Source organism: Tachypleus tridentatus, chromosome 6 (genome assembly GCF_004210375.1).
Source record: "Tachypleus tridentatus isolate NWPU-2018 chromosome 6, ASM421037v1, whole genome shotgun sequence".
NCBI classification, from domain to species: Eukaryota; Metazoa; Arthropoda; class Merostomata; order Xiphosura; family Limulidae; genus Tachypleus; species Tachypleus tridentatus.
In genome coordinates this window covers 116201300-116219644 of record NC_134830.1, presented here as the reverse complement: position 1 = coordinate 116219644, position 18345 = coordinate 116201300, and the positions used below count along the sequence as shown (strand labels likewise).

Below are 18345 nucleotides of genomic sequence, written 5' to 3'. Positions count from 1 at the left end.
TTTCCACACGTAGGAGTTTTGAAGTACTGAGTCCTCAAACAACCAACTGGTCATCTTCTACAAACAGTCGATCTTTAAAATAAAGTTAAATAAGACGTGATTTCACTGAGTGAGATTTAAAAAAAATCGAAATTTATTTTCAAATGCCAGTATATTAAGACAAATTATTATAAATTATTTTTACACTGATAAGGATGTAAAGTATATTCCCCATACCCCCCATAAGGTCATTCTCCCCCATCCCCTTACTCCCCTGATGAAAGCTCGAGGCTCATACTCATTGGATCTGGTTGAAGCTGGTTTAATTATAAACATTTTGCGTATTTTTAGAAGAATATTCGTGGTAACACAACATGTTACAACAAGAAAAACCCAGGATAAAGAGTACTTTGATTAGCTGTAATGACCAAACTCTGTTTTTCAAACAGTTCATGGTATTTGTTTGGTTATCTCGGAATTATCGTGCATTCTAAACAAAGTACTCTTTATCCTGGGTTTTTCTTGTTGTAACATGTTGTATTACCACGAATATTCTTCTAAAAATACGCAAAATGTTTATAAGAGTACTTTGATTAGCTGTAATGACCAAACTCTGTTTTTCAAACAGTTCATGGTATTTGTTTGGTTATCTCGGAATTATCGTGCATTCTAAACATAGAATTATCTGCACCGTTGTTAATAAATTGGAGGGAAGGCAATCCATTAACAACTACATCAGCCAACTTTTGGATTACTCTTGTCTGTGTGTTTTCTTATAGCAAAGCCAGATCAGGCTATCTGCTGAGCCCACCGAGGGGAATCCAACCCCTGATTTTAGCGTTGTAAATCCATAGACTACTCTTGTTTGACCGAATAACAAAATTTGACCATTATTCATATAGCGCATCAACGGCCCCAAATTGCCAAGAGGAAACGAAACAGGCCACGAACCATGAATCCTCGGATTCACAATCGCAGCACATTAACCACTAGACAATGCAGTTCATAATGACGAGAAACCCACTCGGAATAAAATCATTCTCACTGCAACGTCACCTACAATCTCGTACCCGTTTACACTCTAGTCCCTAAGACGTTCCCGGTAACGGTCAGTTGCAAACTGTCTCTTTGTTAAACTGAAGATGACCTAAGAAGGTTGAAACGTTGTTCTTTGCTTTATTAGTAAAAGTGTTAATACTCACACCTATGATATACAACACAATTCAAATCAATACAACACAAATCATAAACTCTTAGTGTTATATTTTTATTCATACTCACTCGATCTCACAGAGTTGGAGTCAGCTACTTGGGTGTTTTAAATTAGTCAAGAACGTTTACACTTAGGTAACTGCCCCTGACAACAACCCTGAAAGACGAGCATAAACTGGATTCGAACCCGCCACCTATAGACTGGAAACCATGCGCCCCTAATCACCTGACCAATTACATACATAGTTAAAGATGCTTGAAGATGTGTTTTAGTTTTCTCTCTCTGTCTTTTTGATTCTTTTTTGACTTCTTATTGTATGACTTAGCTTACATTAAACCGGTTTTGTGATTTCATAGGCTATTCCTCAAATAATTTGTAAAGAAATATTCTGACTCGACTTTTCAAAATAAAAATAAATAACTGGGATTCAGTTCATTTTCTTCAAAATGTACACATGTATACAATATAATACTTATATAAATAAAATAATTAAAATATACTCAAAATAAATTAGTTTAAGCTCATAAAAATTGTTTTACTTTTTTTTCTATTCCTTTGGTTGGTTGTTTTGAATTTCGCGCAAAGCTACACGAGGGCTATCTGCGCTAGTCGTCCCTAATGTAGCAGTGTAAGACTAGAGGGAAGGCAGCTAGTCATCTCCACCCATCGCCAACTCTTGGGCTACTCTTTTACCAACGAATAGTTGGATTGACCGTTACATTATAACGACCCCACGGCCGAAAGGGCAAGCATGTTTGGTGCGACCGGGATTAGAACCCGTGACCCTCGGATTAGGAGTCGAACGCCTTAACACGCTTGGCCATGACGGGCCCTTCTATTCCTTTGTCACGGATGACAACTTGTGTGAATTTTGTTTATGCGTATTATATCTGCTGGTTTATTTTAAATAACATTTAAAAGCCGGCAGCGCATATATAAGTGAGATTGTCTAAGAGGGCGCCACCAAAGAATAAAGATAAAATAGCTTTAAGGATTTCGTTGAAAAATAAAGTCGAATATTTTTGATAAATGATGGAAAAGGTACAAGTATTAATGGAATACTTGAATAAAAGCTATGATCGACAAGAACAAATATCATAGATTTTACTGGAAGGGATTCAAATATTAATCAAATTCTCGGGAATATTTTATTATCTCCTGAAAATAGTGGATGAAAAAAAAACCTTTTGACAATATTTTCCTTTATTTAAGAAATGCTATAAGAAATTTCCTTAAAGAAAGAAAATTTGCATTTTGGGGAAGTTCTCTTCATCATTATTTTTAAATTTCCTAAAACGTTTAATGAAGTTAACTTGTCATGAAGAAAGACAAGTTAGAACAAGCCTAAAAGTGGAAAACTGAAGACTGAAATTGAAGATAAATTGGTAAATCAAAACTAAGGTTCGCGGCAATTAACTAAGAAATACGATACTGTTAAGTTTACTTAACAGTTTGTTTCAATTTTGCGCAAAGCTATACGAGATCTATCTGTGTTAAACGTTCCTAATTTAGCAGTGTAAGAGTAGAGGGAAGGAAAATATTCATCACTACTTATCGCCAACTCTTGGACTACTCTTTTACCAACGAATAGTGGAATTCACCACCACTTTATAACACCCCTACGGCTGAACGGGCAAGCATCTTTGGTGTGACGGGGATTCGAACCCACGACCCTCGGGTTATGAGTCGAGTGCCTTAACCATCTGGCCATGCCGGGCCCAAGTATAATTTCTGTTGGTACGATCTACGAAATAGGAGGACCTATAGACATTAGTACTATTTGTTATTGTTGTTAACTAAAACACTTCTGTTAGGGTTAGACTCAGTATAGGAGTTATAGTATTAACTTTAACGTAACCCATAGATTTTTCAAATACAAAGATATATATTTTCCAACGAACTGTGCTAAGTTTCTGGTCAGGTTTAGATATGTATACCTGAAAATAACAGGTCACACATATATATATATATATAAAGGGTATGCTTACAAAAAAAACAGGTTACATATATGTATAAAGGGTGTGCTTACAAAATGCTTTTACGTAAGACAGTTAATTTTCTTCCACGAAATAAAAGCAATAAATAAGTAATTCAGTTTTAAATCCGCTTTTATTTTCTCATGATATAGTAACTAAATTTTGACTTTTTTCTATTTCCAATGATGTACACCTCGCTATCATAAAAAAAAAATAATTTTAAGAATTACACTTAATACAAAACAGAGTATAATACCACGTCAGAGTTTCACCAGTTATTCACCTTTTACTATTTGTACCTTTAATATTATCATTACGGTTTATTTGTTTTTAAAATTTTGGCGCAAAGCTACTCAAATGTAATATAACCGTCCATTACTGCTATGGAAACAGTAAAATTGTTCGATGTTTGACCCAAAGGTTTTACCGCCTTTTCGTTTGATCTTAATTGTTTCAAACGAGTAAGTTTTGCCTTAAATTGGCTTTACTAATGTACTGAAGAACAAAAACAAAACGAGTTTCACCCTGGTGCAGTTCATAAATTGAAAATCAAAGCCTTATTTTAGATAGTAAGTCTAAGGTTCTAAGATTCGAGACTTCTGTGATTTAAGGTGCTCGTTTAATTAAGCCTATAAAGTTGGCTTTAGACCTGTTATTTTTGTGCAGCTCCCCTGGTACGTCTATCATACAGAGATATGTCTGCAGAGTTGCAACGCTAGAAACTGGGGCGCGATACAACCTGCACCTTTACCTGCAGGTTTTTGTTTTATAGGTTGATTTTACTAACGCGTTATTCAATATTCTACATAGTTTCTTTTGTAACCCGATTGTGTGTATCTCTGTCTAATAAGAGTTGAACTCTTAGGACTAACATTGGTGTAGGACCAAAAATGAGAGCGTTAGGATATCAATTTATCTGATCGAGTTAAGCGAATGAATGTGTGCCACAGGCTTAACCATTAAGGCCGGGATCTGGGGTTCACCTTCGGACCCTATAAGGTTTTTAGTTCTGAATTACGTGTCCTACATTTTCCTGATAGTAATTTTCCTAATTTTGATGTATTTATACTTGGATAGATTGGACAGTGACTCCCACCCACCCACCTCACGCTACCTATGCCATTGGATTAATATATGGTATAACAAAATTCGCGGTAAAATGTTTTTGTTTTGATTTTTCATGTGAGGTAACGTTTCTACCTTCTTCGTGAGAGTTTGTTTTCATAGCTCCGTAAAGTATTATCAATAATGTTTGTGGATATCCATTGATGTTTAATTTGCATGCACGTTTTTGCTTAGTTTCGAATTTACCTTCAACAGTTGTATAAGTCTTATCGATACGATTTAGTTGTCCAATAACAGTCGAACATTTAAGATATGCTGGGTATTGTGAGTGGCAACCTAAAAACACTGATTTGTCACAAGGCTTATTATATAGTTGTGTTACAAACGTGGTTTGGGTTTTAATTTCGCACAAAGCTACTCGAGGGCTATCTGCGCTGCCGTTCCTAGTTTAGCAGTGTAAGACTAGAAGAGAAGGCAGATAGTCATCACCACCCACCGCCAACTCTTGGGCTACTATTTTATTAACGAATAGTGGGATTGAGCGTTACATTATAACGCCCCCACGACTGAAAGGATGGACATGTTTTGTGTGATAAGGATTTGAATCTGCGACCTTTAGATTACGAGTCGAGTGCCTTAACCACCTGGCCATGCCGGGCCATGTGTTAAAAGCTAGCCATCTTTTAGGATAATGTATACATTAAAGAACAACATGTTTACTTACCACTTAAAATAAACGACTTTATAACACCAAAATGTTGTCTTTAATTAATTAGACACTCAACGTTTCGTTTTACTGCTTCTCCAGGAGCGTTTCCTAAAACACAAACTGAAACTGACAGTACGAGGCTTATTCTACTTTCAAATTAATTACCAGATCAAAGGATTTGTTTTTATAGTCTGCTGAACGTGGTTTTAGATACCTTGATGATATTTCGTCTTCTATCGGTAGATGTACCAGCAGAAACAGGGCCAACTTTGTCAACAGGTAAACAGGAATATAAAGTAGGAGAGATCGTGGAAGTCAACTGTAGCTCTCCCAGAGATAAACAGACAAGTCAGCTAGCTTGGTTTGTCAATGAAAAGAAGGTGAGATTTTATTGAATGTTAACGTAATTTGCTTTTATTTCCCTGACGTTTGTGAACACAAACAACAAAGACAGAAACCATACCTCAACTTCTACCACCATTTAATCATATTGGAAACTACCTTCAACTTGATGGTCACTCCAAACATTATTTGTTATTTTTTTTTACCTGTATTGATTTATACACGTTAGAAGATTAATAAGGATGGAACTTGTAAACTTGGTAAGTAAGCAGGCTAACCATATAAAAATAGTAAACTGGGTAAATAGGCAAATTATAAGAATTTTCATAGCTTGGCGAGCAGACCAACTATATGAATACTAGGGATAAAAGTACCGCTATCAACCATTTATTAAAACTTTGTTTTAATCAGTTTTCAAATGTTTAATTGATGTATATGTTTATGTATAATAAGTATGGCTTGTTTTGGTTGCTTTAGAAAGAATATTAAATACAAAATAGGAAAACGTTTGTGTCTTTTATTATATCGTCAGCTATAAGAAGTATGACTTGAAATATTGGAATAGAACAGGAAATTGGTACATAAGAGAAAACTTATTGTGTTTGTTTGATTGGTTGTTTTCAATTTTCTCGCAAAGCAACACGAGGTCTACTTGCACTGGCTATTCCTACTTTAGTGGTAAAGGACTAGACTAAAGGCAGCTAGTCATCACCACCTGTCGCTAACTCTTGCGCTACTTTTTTACCAACGTTTTAGTGGGATTAACCGTCACTTTATAACACCTTATGTTTGGCGTGACGGGGATTCAAACCCGCGACCCTCAATTTACGAGTCAAGTGCCCTTACTATCTGGTCATGTCGGACTTTTTTCAGAAAAAGCAGTATGCTTCTAATGTAAGGAAAATCACTTTGAAGGAGTCCTGTCTTGTAGCTAGAGATGTAAGTAGAACAAAACGTCTGCTCGGGTGCGGTGTTGCAATTGCGAAATACGATAAGAGTAGGCTATAGCCAGTTGTATTTTTGTCGTCGTTCCCTTCCTTCCTTGTTTTAGAGCAAAGCCACGTTAGGCTATCTGCTGTTTCCACCGCGGGAAATAGAACTCCGGATTTTAACGTTGTAGGTTCTAAATTTATCGTGTCCCATAGGGGACATTTTCCGATTAAAAAACGTGTATTTAAATTTTGTTTGTAATCTGATTTCATCTCCTGTCTGCTCTGTGGTCTGTAAGTTTGTTTGTAATCTGATTTCATCTCCTGTCTGCTCTGTGGTTTGTGAGTTTGTTTGTAATCTGATTTCATCTACTGTCTGCTCTGTGGTCTGTAAGTTTGTTTTGGTTTTTTTTCTATACTTTTATATCTTTTTCAGTTTATTTTAATGATTTTTCGTTTCGTAAATAAGATTTATGTTCGTCGAGTCGACTGGTTGATTTTTAATAGCGTCTGCGACGTAAAATCAAGGGTTGCATTTAATTAATTAATCTTTACATTCTTATTACTGTTCTATTTAATTTATTGCTATTAAGTACAAGATCGCTTTGATAATAGAACCTGAACTCACATTTACAGTCTTCAGTCTTGTTTTTAAAGGAGTGGTCGAAGTTGTCTTGTCGTTAAAACTTGCATTAAAAATTTACTAATTTCATTCCCCCCTTCCCATTCCCTGTAGATTAGCGGTAGTTTCTAATTCAGATATCAAATACTGGCCTTCGTGAAAACTTTAATAGTCAAGATATATGGGAAATAATGGTCAATTTGTAAGGGAAACGGTGCTCACGTTATAGAGGAAATCACGTGATGACAGGTGCATTGAACAAGAGTAAGGCACTAATAGTGTCGTGATAAACAAAAACTGTGAACTGCTGATACTGGTAACACTGACCCAGTACCCACAAAAGGGAAACTTGATTGAAATAAATCATGCCTTACTCTTCACAGCCCCAGCTATCTTCGTGAGTAACTTACAACAACTACAACCTCTCTGATGAAAGCTTCAGTTCGGAGTGATAAGGGTATACATCGTCGTGTACCCTACACTGTTGTTTACCCGGTGGCTACGAATGTTTTCAATGCCACAGAAGTTTATTGACGTTCTCGGAATAAGTTATGTCTCCCACATAACTTTAACTCGTGAATATCGATTGTCTTTTTTGTTGTTGTTACTGTTTTTTGTTTCTCACACAACTTTAACTTGTGAATATCGATTGTCTTTTTAGTTGTTACTGTTTTTTGTTTCTCACACAACTTTAACTTGTGATTATCGATTGTCTTTTTTGTTGTTACTGTTTTTTGTTTCTCACACAACTTTAACTTGTAAATATCGATTGTCTTTTTAGTTGTTGCTGTTTTTTGTTTCTCACACAACTTTAACTTGTAAATATCGATTGTTTTTTTTTGTTGTTGTTACTGTTTTTTGTTTCTCACACAACTTTAGCTCGTAAATATCGATTATCTTTTGTTGTTGTTTTAACAGGCCAATCATCTCCACGTCGTTAACTATTCACCAATCGTTTATAAAGATGATACGGTGTCTTCTCTGATTGGTCTAAAGTTTCGTTTGAGCCATAACCACCTGGTGGCAGAAGGCTTAAGAATAAAATGCACCGCCAGCAGATCTGCTGTTCTGGACATCAGAAGTCAGGAGATAATAGTTGGAGGAGTTCAACAAAGTTCCGGTTTCCACGTGCTAGCCAATGACGGAAAAGGTGACGTTTTAAATTGTGAAATTTGTTTACTAACTCTACAAAATAATTAGGTATAAATTTTGGAATACGTTAAATTGTTAATCTTCTGATTATATTGTGTTAATGTGAAAGCCTTCCCAGAAATTTCACTAAGAATATATATATTATATCTAGAACACTTTTAAAATAATTGCTTTATTTACTCAACATCTTAACAAGTCGAAATATACTTTGTGTTGCAATTCTTATTCGGAAATGAAATTTGTAAATAAGTTTCAGCGAAGAACAACAAAAACATGTTGTGCCCTCTGTTGAGAGAAATTTCTATCAGTTATTTGATAAGATCTCTTTTATAGAAATAACATATAATAATTTACTTACCTAAAAATCTAATTAGATGTTGGAGAAATCAATCAGTCTTGGCCATTCATGAATAAAATTTTAAAGACCTGTGTTACGCATTAATCAAAAGTCTGCTAATTAGAATAAATAAGGTAAAAACAATCGCAGTGCACTTAAGTTATACCGTAGAATTGTCCACAAAAATTTGCAGTTATTCCATGGTTGCTATAGAGGTTCCCCGTTGGTACAGCAGCAAGTCTACGGATTTACAACTCTAAAATCAGGAGTTCGATTTCCTTCGGTAGACTCAGAAGACAGCTCGATGTGACTTTGCTATAAGAAAATACACACACTATAGAGAATATAAAACTATAAAAGGCTGTATTTCTACAAAAAAAAATTAGATAAATTCATATGTACAATATATTAAATGTATTTAGTAAGAATATATTTTCAAAATAAGGTTGTGTTAATTAATAAAATTGTTTGTTTGTAATTACGGCTAAAGCTAAACAATGAGCTATTTGTGTTCTGTCTAGTTTCTAGTGTTATAAGTCCCCAGCCATTGTGAGGCCCTTTGGTCCAAAGGAGACTTCAGGACCCGAGAAAAATCTAAAACAGAGTCTACTTTCTAGATATTCAGAATTATGAGATTCAATCAAGCCTTAGTATTTTTGAAACGACATCTGTTGAGATAGTCCTTTATTTAAACACAGCGTTTTGGAACTGACGAAAAGGATTGGAATCCATGCAATACCACAATATAATAGGATTGGAATCCATGCAATACCACAGTATAATAGGATTGGAATCCATGCAGTACCACAGTATAATAGGATTGGAATCCATGCAATACCACAATATATTTCTCTTATTTTATGCTTTTAGTGCATTATAAGATTGAAAATCAATCCCTGACCATGGAGTGTAGAAATAAGACAATGTTGGTTGGCTGCCTTCACTCTGATGTGTAGTTCAAAATGAAATAAACTTAATATCTTTGAAATAAAGTACAAAATCAAAACACTATCTGAGTTTGTCACCGATAAGGAAATTTGCAAAGTCTTGTTTATCTGGGAAAGTAGGCAGAAGATAATTAACACCAGGTGTCGCCTTAGATATAATGCTCAAAACTATCTTTCAAAATTCAATATTATTGGCTCATCTTGTAAATATATATATAAAAGACAACACTTAGTCACATCCATAAACGACTGAAAAGAAACTTAGATTTAACTCTACCGTGTGGTGATTTCTCTAGATACAAAAACTGAATATCTTAAGTCCTTATATTCGGTTTCCACAATCCAAACTCATAACAATTAAATAGCTTAAAATAAACTAAAAATAAGAATTAAAAGATTTTGGAAATCGGTTAACATTATAAATAAATAAAAGTCGTAAAATCACTGACATACACACCCTTATAATTTAATGTTGAATGGATTAACGTATACGCGACGTAAAACGTTAACAGTGTTGTTTAACATAAACAACTTAGCAGAGAACAAACTGGCAGCATGTCGGATTTGGATCTGATGTATTTCATTACCGCAAAACAAAGAAAAATCTGTATTTGTACTTTGAAATCGTGAATGCGTTAGAAGAGTGACAGTAAGGTCCAATTTTTAGATGCAACAAAAGGTAGTCCGTGAGCTGGCAGTGGGCGTTATCGACTAACTGCCTTTTCACTAGTCTAAATTAAAGGTGGCTAAGAGAGATGACACACACCCTTGAGCAGCTTTGTGCGAAATTCAACAAACAAACAATTCTTGGCTATCAGAATAAACTGGTTTTTCTTAAACTGTAGATTGGTTAAATGTAATGTTTTAAAATATTAGAAAAAAAAACTTTTGAAAACATACTAATTCTCTAACAATTTAAAAACATCTAATTACCCGAATAGGCTGCCGCTAAAGGTTTTTTTCTTTTTTACCTACCAGATTGTGCTAGAAAATAACAGTTGAGCAGTTTAATGTGTAATAATAAATCCTACAGCTACAAACTTAAAATAGAAGCTATTTCGTCCGTTACAGTACCTGAGATAGTTTCTTGTCGCCATATTCAACAAAAACAACGGGACACGAACTTAACACTCGGATTCATAGCCACTAGGTGACACCCTGTGTATCTTTAGATTTAATATATTGAATGAAATTATATACTATTTAAAAATATGGTTTTATTACCTAACATTGCTCTAACAAGTGGTTAAATTTCTTACCTCCCTACAACTTTGGTATTGTACATAAACGAGCGTATGGCCCATCAAAACTGACGGGGCACATACTATCATCCCTTCTCTATACTGTACCCCAATCTCACACTTCATAACCCAATGTGACTTTGCTATGAGAAAACACACACACGCACTTCTTAGCTAATCGAAATAAACACATTTTGTAAAATCACGCTTGAGACCCGGTATAGCCACGTGTTTAAGGCACTTGACTCATAATCTGAAGGTTGCGCTTTCGAATCCCCGTCACACCAAACATGTTCGCCCTATCAGCCGTGGGGACGTTATAATGTGACGGTCCATCCCACTATTCGTTGGTAAAAGAGTAGCCCAAGAGTTGGCGGTGGGTGGTGATGACTAGTTGCCTTCCCTCTCGTCTTACACTGCTAAATTAGGGACGGCTAACGTATATAGCTTCGTATAGCTTTACGCGAAATTCCAAACAGACCAAATCACGCTTGATCAACTAGGAGGAAGAGGTTAATGAAACCTGACCCTCTTGGGTAGATAAACATCAATACCCAAACAAGAGAGAGAGATCAACATAGAGGCAAAAAAGTGCAGTTGAGATTATCAAGCGTTCGGTAAATTCCTTCGTAAGCCAATCAGAATTACGATCATTCACGAAATGAATTCTTAATGTATTTTTAGGATAATGCTGAACAAAACTCAGTCAAATTAACAACTTCTAATGTAAAGAAAAGCCAGTATGTTTTGGTAACGCTACGTTCCAATAATAGCTTGTATGTCATGTTGCTTAGCAACAAAAGTACAACGTATTGTTCTTATTAGTCCATGCATTTGAAGTATAAAATGGAATTTATAGAAAACAAACTGTAAAAAAAAAGAGTTGATTTCTTACTTTAGAGTCTCCATTGATTAAAGAAGTTGTTTTTTAAACAAAAAATGTTATTGATATAACAGAAAATATCTTAATTCAGAAACGATTTAAGTTTAAAATTTAGTCAATAAATATTTTTGCTTTCATATTAAATTTTAATTTACTTTTCTCTAGGCTAGTGATCCGACACTACGTCTTTTCTTTAGGGTCATTATATCAAAACTCACTACACTGATAAGGTTTCACGGCCCCTTTGCATTCCTGTCACTAAAATCGCAATAGACAGATAGTAATCGAACTGTTATATCTGGATAAAAGAATTTTGGCTTTTCCTATTTCGAGAAATCGAGCGTGACGTGACGTGACTCACGCTGTCTTTTATATAGATTAAATAAACCTTGTTAGATCAATATATCATAAAAATACAAGCACAGTGATATTCAAATGTGAAATTTTCACACCTAATTCTAGGAACACATGCATGAAAGCAAGAGCGAATATGTTATAATAAGTTAATCACAAATAAACATATTTTTCACACTTCCTGCATACGTATCTGTTAATTTCCCAACATATTTTGCTACGGAAATAAAGGAACAATGTTTAGTTTTGACCCACTAGATGGTGCCACGCGCCAACTTTTTAAGACTTCTTTAATCTTGAAAAAAAGTTGCTGTTTGACATTGAAAACCTGTGTGGGATGTTCTTATAGCAAAGCCATATCGGGCTCTCTGCTGACCCCACCGAGGCGAAATGAACCCCTGATTTTATCATTGTAAATCCGTAGACTTACCGCTGTACTAAAGGGGGGGGGGGTCAAAAGCTTAATAAATATTATTTTTATATTGAAATCAGTAAATTACGTTTAACAATCTATCTAGAGATCACATTTCTGTATCTTTAGGTTGCTGTACTTTCTATTCAAAGGCAGATTTAATTCAGGCGCCCACTAAATTTTTGGGTTTTATTATTAGAAGCTATGGGCACTAACTCCGTAATAGAGAGGTTATTAAAACCTAATGTTTAGGCTTATACCACTCTCAAAGTATATGGGTGCAGCGGTGCCATCTTTGAATAGTATGATGCAGAAAAAGAACCTAAGAGTGCCTTCATTGAATATTCGCATAATTGATTTAGAAAAAAAATGGTCTAGTAGCTCCCTCGTTGAACATTCGCACAGTGCGTTTTCGATAAAGGGTCTAGTGGCGCCCTCATAAGTGAATGTATTTCATAGACATCTGTCATCTTTCTCTGAAGTAATTTTGTTTACCCACATTGAAATTTCTACTTGTTTAAATACATTTCTTATCAGACTGTTCATTGGAATGTACCACGTTTCTTGTTTTTGCGGATAAGCCATCATTTTATGCCTCAATATTCAACAATTTTCTGTTTGAAGTTTATCGATAAATACTTTGTTTTATTCCAGTTTTACTCGCTTGCTCCTTACGCTTGGTTTCAAGATTGTGAACCATAAACTCATACGATAAGCATTTGATGTATTGTTGCGTAATCATAAACTCATAAGACATGTATTCAATGTAGTGTTGCATAGTCATAAATTCATACGATATATATTCGACGTATTGTTGCATAGTCGTAAATTCATACGATGTATATTCGATGTATTGTTACATGTGATTCTTTTCTGCAACTCACTATTTGCACGTGCGATACGGCGTTTAAACGTTTAATTCCAGATAAGAAGACAAGCGATGTGTTAGGCTCTAATAACTGTTGTTATTTATATTGAATTTTTTGTCATGTTCTCTAATAATAATTATGGTTGATCTCTTGTTTTTGTATCAACAACTAAATTTTAAAAAATGTTGGTTCCATGTGATGTTCTATAATGAGACAAACAGATTATCCGGAACAGATTCCAATTGGGCCCAGCATGGCCAGGCGGGTTAAGGCGTTCTACTCGTAATCTAAGAGTCGCGGGTTCGAATCCCCGTCGCACAAAACATGCTCGCCCTTTCAGCTGTGGGGGCGTTATAATGTGACGGTAAATCCCACTGTTCGTTGGTAAAAGAGTAGTCCAACAGTTGGCGGTGGATGGTGATGCCTTCCTTCTAGTCTTACACTGCTATAGTAGGGACGGCTACCGCAGATATCTCTCGTGTAGTTTTGCGCGAAATTCGAAACAAACAAACAGGTTCCAATTACTGAAGTAGTTATCATTATTTAACTAATACCATCGACCATTCGGTTGCTAAGAACTACTGAACACATAAAGAAATGGTTGAATACATTATATTAATGCTATTTTGAATATCAGCGAATCACGTGAAAAAAAAACAACAACCTCGACCGATATAAAGTCGCGGCGGAACGGAATGCAGCACTATTACATTTTGTATTGTTTAGTATTACGTAAATAGTGCGATTTCATTGAAAACTGATTGTTTTGGGGAATTGTCTGCAACAGCATTTTCTGACGTAAGATATTCGTGCACTCAGATTGTAAAAATAGTACAGATCAGGGGTTTAGAATTTCCAAGAAAATATCTTTTGTACTTAACAGCAACGGGAAAAAAGAAATATGAATTAACTTAGCATACTAGAAACCTTTCTGAAAGAGACCTACAGCAAGTCGTTCCCTAGCCATGCTGAGCAAAGTACAATTAGTGTAATAAATAAGAATCCACGAACAGAAATGTGAGTGGCAAAAACTACCCTCATATTCTAGGAAACATTATGCTATATAATCAAGAGGCATTTTCGTTTGGAAAAGCGATACAAGTCACGTGTCACAAGCTATTTTCAAAACATATCTTTCAACCGTTTCACTACCTTGAACAGCTAAATAATACAACGAATCTTCGTTCTGTTTCATACTAAGACATGTTCTTGTCAAGTCACCAAATGCAATATCTGTATACTTCTGCACGTTCGGACGTTTGAAGTGAGTGCTTGGAAACTTTCATCGTGGCCCATTGAAATATAAAAGAGAGGGTATAGACGTATGCTTTGAGCACGATAGCCTTACGAAGGAGTCTTGGCATGGTGAGATTCCAAAATTGTTTTAATATAATGCATTCAACCTCCTTACTATTGGTAAGTTTTGTGATACAACCTAACTCTTGCCACTATTACACAATGTTACGCTGTAGAAATGTTTAATACTAGTCTGGTTAAATTGGAAACCAACTTGTAAAATGGATTACAAAATCCTCGAACCATTATCTTTAAAATTAACAACAAGAAATTAAACTAGACTACTCTTTTCAATGATGAAACAATTTCCTATTAACCTTGCAGAATATTTCAATTTCCAGAAATCAAGGCAGGAAGAGCGGAAATTACGATGTTCCAGATCTGGATATTGTGTGTAGTCCTCGTCCGGTAACCGTGTGCAGTCCGAATCCATCTAGTAATTATGTACATAAAATACGAAACGTAAATATTCTGCTACCACAGTGAATGAAGAAGTTAAAGAGGTTTATGGACCAGCAACTTTAACATCGTCCTTTTTCTTTTCTTTGGATAGTTCAGGGATTAAATTCCTCGTATTGTTTCAAACTGACCAGAATTTCCATTAGAGTGAACAGTAATGATAATTTGATATTTTCTTTATATTTGGTTGCTAAGCTGTTGGTTTACTGAGAGCATTAGCTGTGATATTGGCTTAAAAACATCGGTAAATGACAATAATTACTATTACAAGTTTCAGTGAGAAGTGCTTCATTTTTTATTTTTTTTACGTATGACCAAGACTATTGTTGTGTTTATTATCTAGTCATTAATTGGGACAGAACGACAGTCAGTCGGACCTAAAAATGGTTCATGTGTTCTGTACTGGAACTTTGCTAAGGTTGATTTTTTTCAGCTTCTTTTAACAACATCAGTTCAAGAAGACTTATTTTGCTGAATATGTAAATTGATGTGCAGCACTACTGTGTTAACGAAAACATTTACTTTTCTTTTGTTTTCCGGAAAAACGTAGTCCAAATAAATCGTCGTTATCATGTGAAAATTTAGCTTTAAAGTGACGTCATGGCTCCTGGTGTCAGAAGTAATAATTAATTTGAAACTGAGTAAAACACCATCTGGGGAAAATGAGCGCTTAGACTTGCTCTTTTTGACAATATTAAAGTATAAGAGTTATGTGTTTTTTGACGTCACATTACATCATTAAGTGGGAATAAATGATGTATATGTTGTTTTCGATTTGTTTAGACCACAATCAGTTGACTGGACTATCGTAATCTCTTGTGTAGTAAGTAGAAACTGTCTGTCGTTGTACATGGTTATTGTGTTTAAGGATTTTTTTCCAAAAAGAAAAAGGGTGGCGGATAAAAATACCCTGAAATATGGAACATTTCAATAGGCTTTCGGCTTTGTTTTTAAAGATACAAGAACTTAATAAGTTAAATTGATCAATTATTAACTTTTACAAAACAGAAGATTCATTTGGCATCCAATGAAGTCACTAAGGGTTTTGTAACAAAAGCAAAAGGAAAGGAAACATTATTTAATAGTGTTGTCTTTGCCACAATTTTTGTTTCCTTGACGAGTATATTAAAGAAAGAAGTGTTATCTGAGACGAAATGGGGAAATTTATCTAGTAACCTGTATATTAGAAATATTTCTCCGCGCATATGAATAATATTTGGAAGGAGGTTCTACTGTATGACTTCTATGCCGTTGTCTTTGTTGGGGGGGGGGGTGTATTTTATGATTTAAATGCCGTTGTCCTTGTTGTTAAAATATGTAAAATGCTACATTTTGGGTACATTTGAAAATTCCAATATTTCGTCATCGACCAAATTATGCTATAATGAAAAAAACAAAGCAGATAAGTATATCAGATAAGTATATCTATCAAATACAAATGTAAGACAACTTCTGTAATACTGTGACAATCGTCGTTTGTGTCCACGATCAGACATCTCATTTGGTGTTTTTTTAAAGACGCGAAGGTTTTACTTTCAAAATAAACAACATGCATTTGTGACGTGGGAACATATGTCTCCACGATCAGACATCTCATTTGCTGTTTGTTTAAATATCCGAGAGTTTTACTTTATAAATAAAAAAACATGGATTTTTGATATTGGAACAATTTTGTCCACGATCAGACATATGATTTTCTGTTTTTGAAAGTCGCGAAAGTTCTACTTTCAAAATGAAAAACATGGAGCACAGATAGCCCTCGAGTAGCTTTGTGCGAAATTTCAAAACAAACAAACAAAAACATGGATTTGTGATATTACAACATTAGAATGTAATGAAACTTGATATTATGGAATTATTTTTCATGTGGAATTTAAAAAAAAACACATTAATACAAGTGTGTTAAAGGCGACATAAAATAGGTTGCATAATTATTACTGTATATGTTGGTAGCTAATGGTGGCTAAGCGATAAAGTTGAGAGCTTATAACTGAGTTAAATTCAGGGTTTAACTGATACGAACACAGAATGGATAGTTTTCGCTTAAATAAGCAAATAAAAATTTAATATGTAACACTGACTGGTAGGACGTTTTAATAGAATGAATTTATTGTGCTTAAACAAATAAACAAAATCCAAAGGTATCACTGAACAGTAGGATATTAAAATGGAACAAAGCTCAACAGAAGAATGGAATAGAACTTATTATGATATGTCCAAAATGCTTTTGTTATGAAGTTAAATTTATGCACTTGAGTTCAAACTATTTTCGATGATGTAGTTTAATGGTTGATTGATTTTTTTCTGTCTGAAATTCGTTTAAAATTGGCATTAAAAACCTTTATGGAGAGATAAAGTACCGGACAAATTAAACTCATTTGTTAAGGTAAAAATATCAGTTTAATCTGGAGGAAATGTTTGGTATTTGTGGAAATTGTTTTACGCTCTATGGAGTAAAAATTACATATTAGGCTTGTCTTAAGAGAAAACTTTTGTGTGAATGACAGGATAAGAGCACTTTCAGCTTCCAATAATTGGTATTATGATTTTATTTTTTGTCGTAACTTTACAAACTTAGAGCGCTAAAATCCGGGATTCGATTCCGCGCGATAAGGCCTGGCATGGCCAAGCGCGTAAGGCGTGCGACTAGTAATCCGAGGGTCGCGGGTTCACGCCCGCGTCGCGCTAAACATGCTCGCCCTCCCAGCCGTGGGGGCGTATAATGTGACGGTCAATCCCACTATTCGTTGGTAAAAGAGTAGCCCAAGAGTTGGCGGTGGGTGGTGATGACTAGCTGCCTTCCCTCTAGTCTTACACTGTTAAATTAGGGACGGCTAGCACAGATAGCCCTCGAGTAGCTTTGTGCGAAATTCAAAAACAAACAATCCGCGCGATAAACATAGTAGATATTCTTGTATTGTCTTGTTCTGAAACAAACAGGTTTTTCTGCCATGTGGCATGCGCGTGATTATAATGTGCAGAGTTATCACGTGAATTGATATTTGTTTTCACGAGTATAAACTGGTTAAATTAAAAGTCACGTGATAATATACCATTTCTCTCCCTTTGCTGTATATCGACTTAAACCATTTCTTTGAAAAAAGTATTTTACCGAGTTCTTTAAGTTTAGTTAGGCTTGCTACTAGTTTTCGTTTCTATGGTTTTCAGTGTAATGAGGCCCGGCATGGATAGGTGTTTGAGGCACTCGACTCGTAATCCGAGGGTCGCGGGTCCGAATCCCTGTCATACCAAACATGCTCGCCCCTTTAACCGTCGGGGCGTTATAATGATAGGGCAATCCCACTATTCGTTGGTAAAATAGTAGCTCAAGAGTTGGCGGTGGATGGCGATGACTAGCTGCCTTCCCTCTCATCTTACACTGCTAAGTTATGGACGGCTAGCGCAGATAGCCCTCGAGTAACTTTGCGCGAAATTCAAAACAAAACAAACCAAATCAATGTAATAAAAAAAGCAAGTGTTGCTGGACTAATCTAGTTTAATTTGAACAAGTAGTGGAACAGATTACGTACATTAGCAAGTGGGTGTTGCCTGGATTTTAA

At 35.2% G+C, this 18345-nt stretch overlaps 1 protein-coding gene across 2 annotated transcripts in view; it reads left to right on the top strand.

Moving 5' to 3' along the window:
• The window catches only part of LOC143254645 (uncharacterized), a 61882-nt gene extending 45525 nt beyond the window's left edge, over positions 1 to 16357 (top strand). Inside the window, exons 6-8 of one of the 2 annotated variants that reach the window (XM_076509791.1) lie at positions 5186 to 5322; positions 7754 to 7985; positions 14668 to 16357. In XM_076509791.1, coding sequence (XP_076365906.1) covers positions 5186 to 5322; positions 7754 to 7985; positions 14668 to 14738 — 440 coding nt within the window. In that variant the 3' untranslated portion in view covers positions 14739 to 16357. Of the gene's footprint in view, positions 1 to 5185; positions 5323 to 7753; positions 7986 to 8845; positions 9251 to 14667 lie in introns of those variants that run through there. The other variant, XM_076509792.1, reaches the window with a different exon arrangement.
• Positions 16358 to 18345: the final 1988 nt, after the last annotated feature.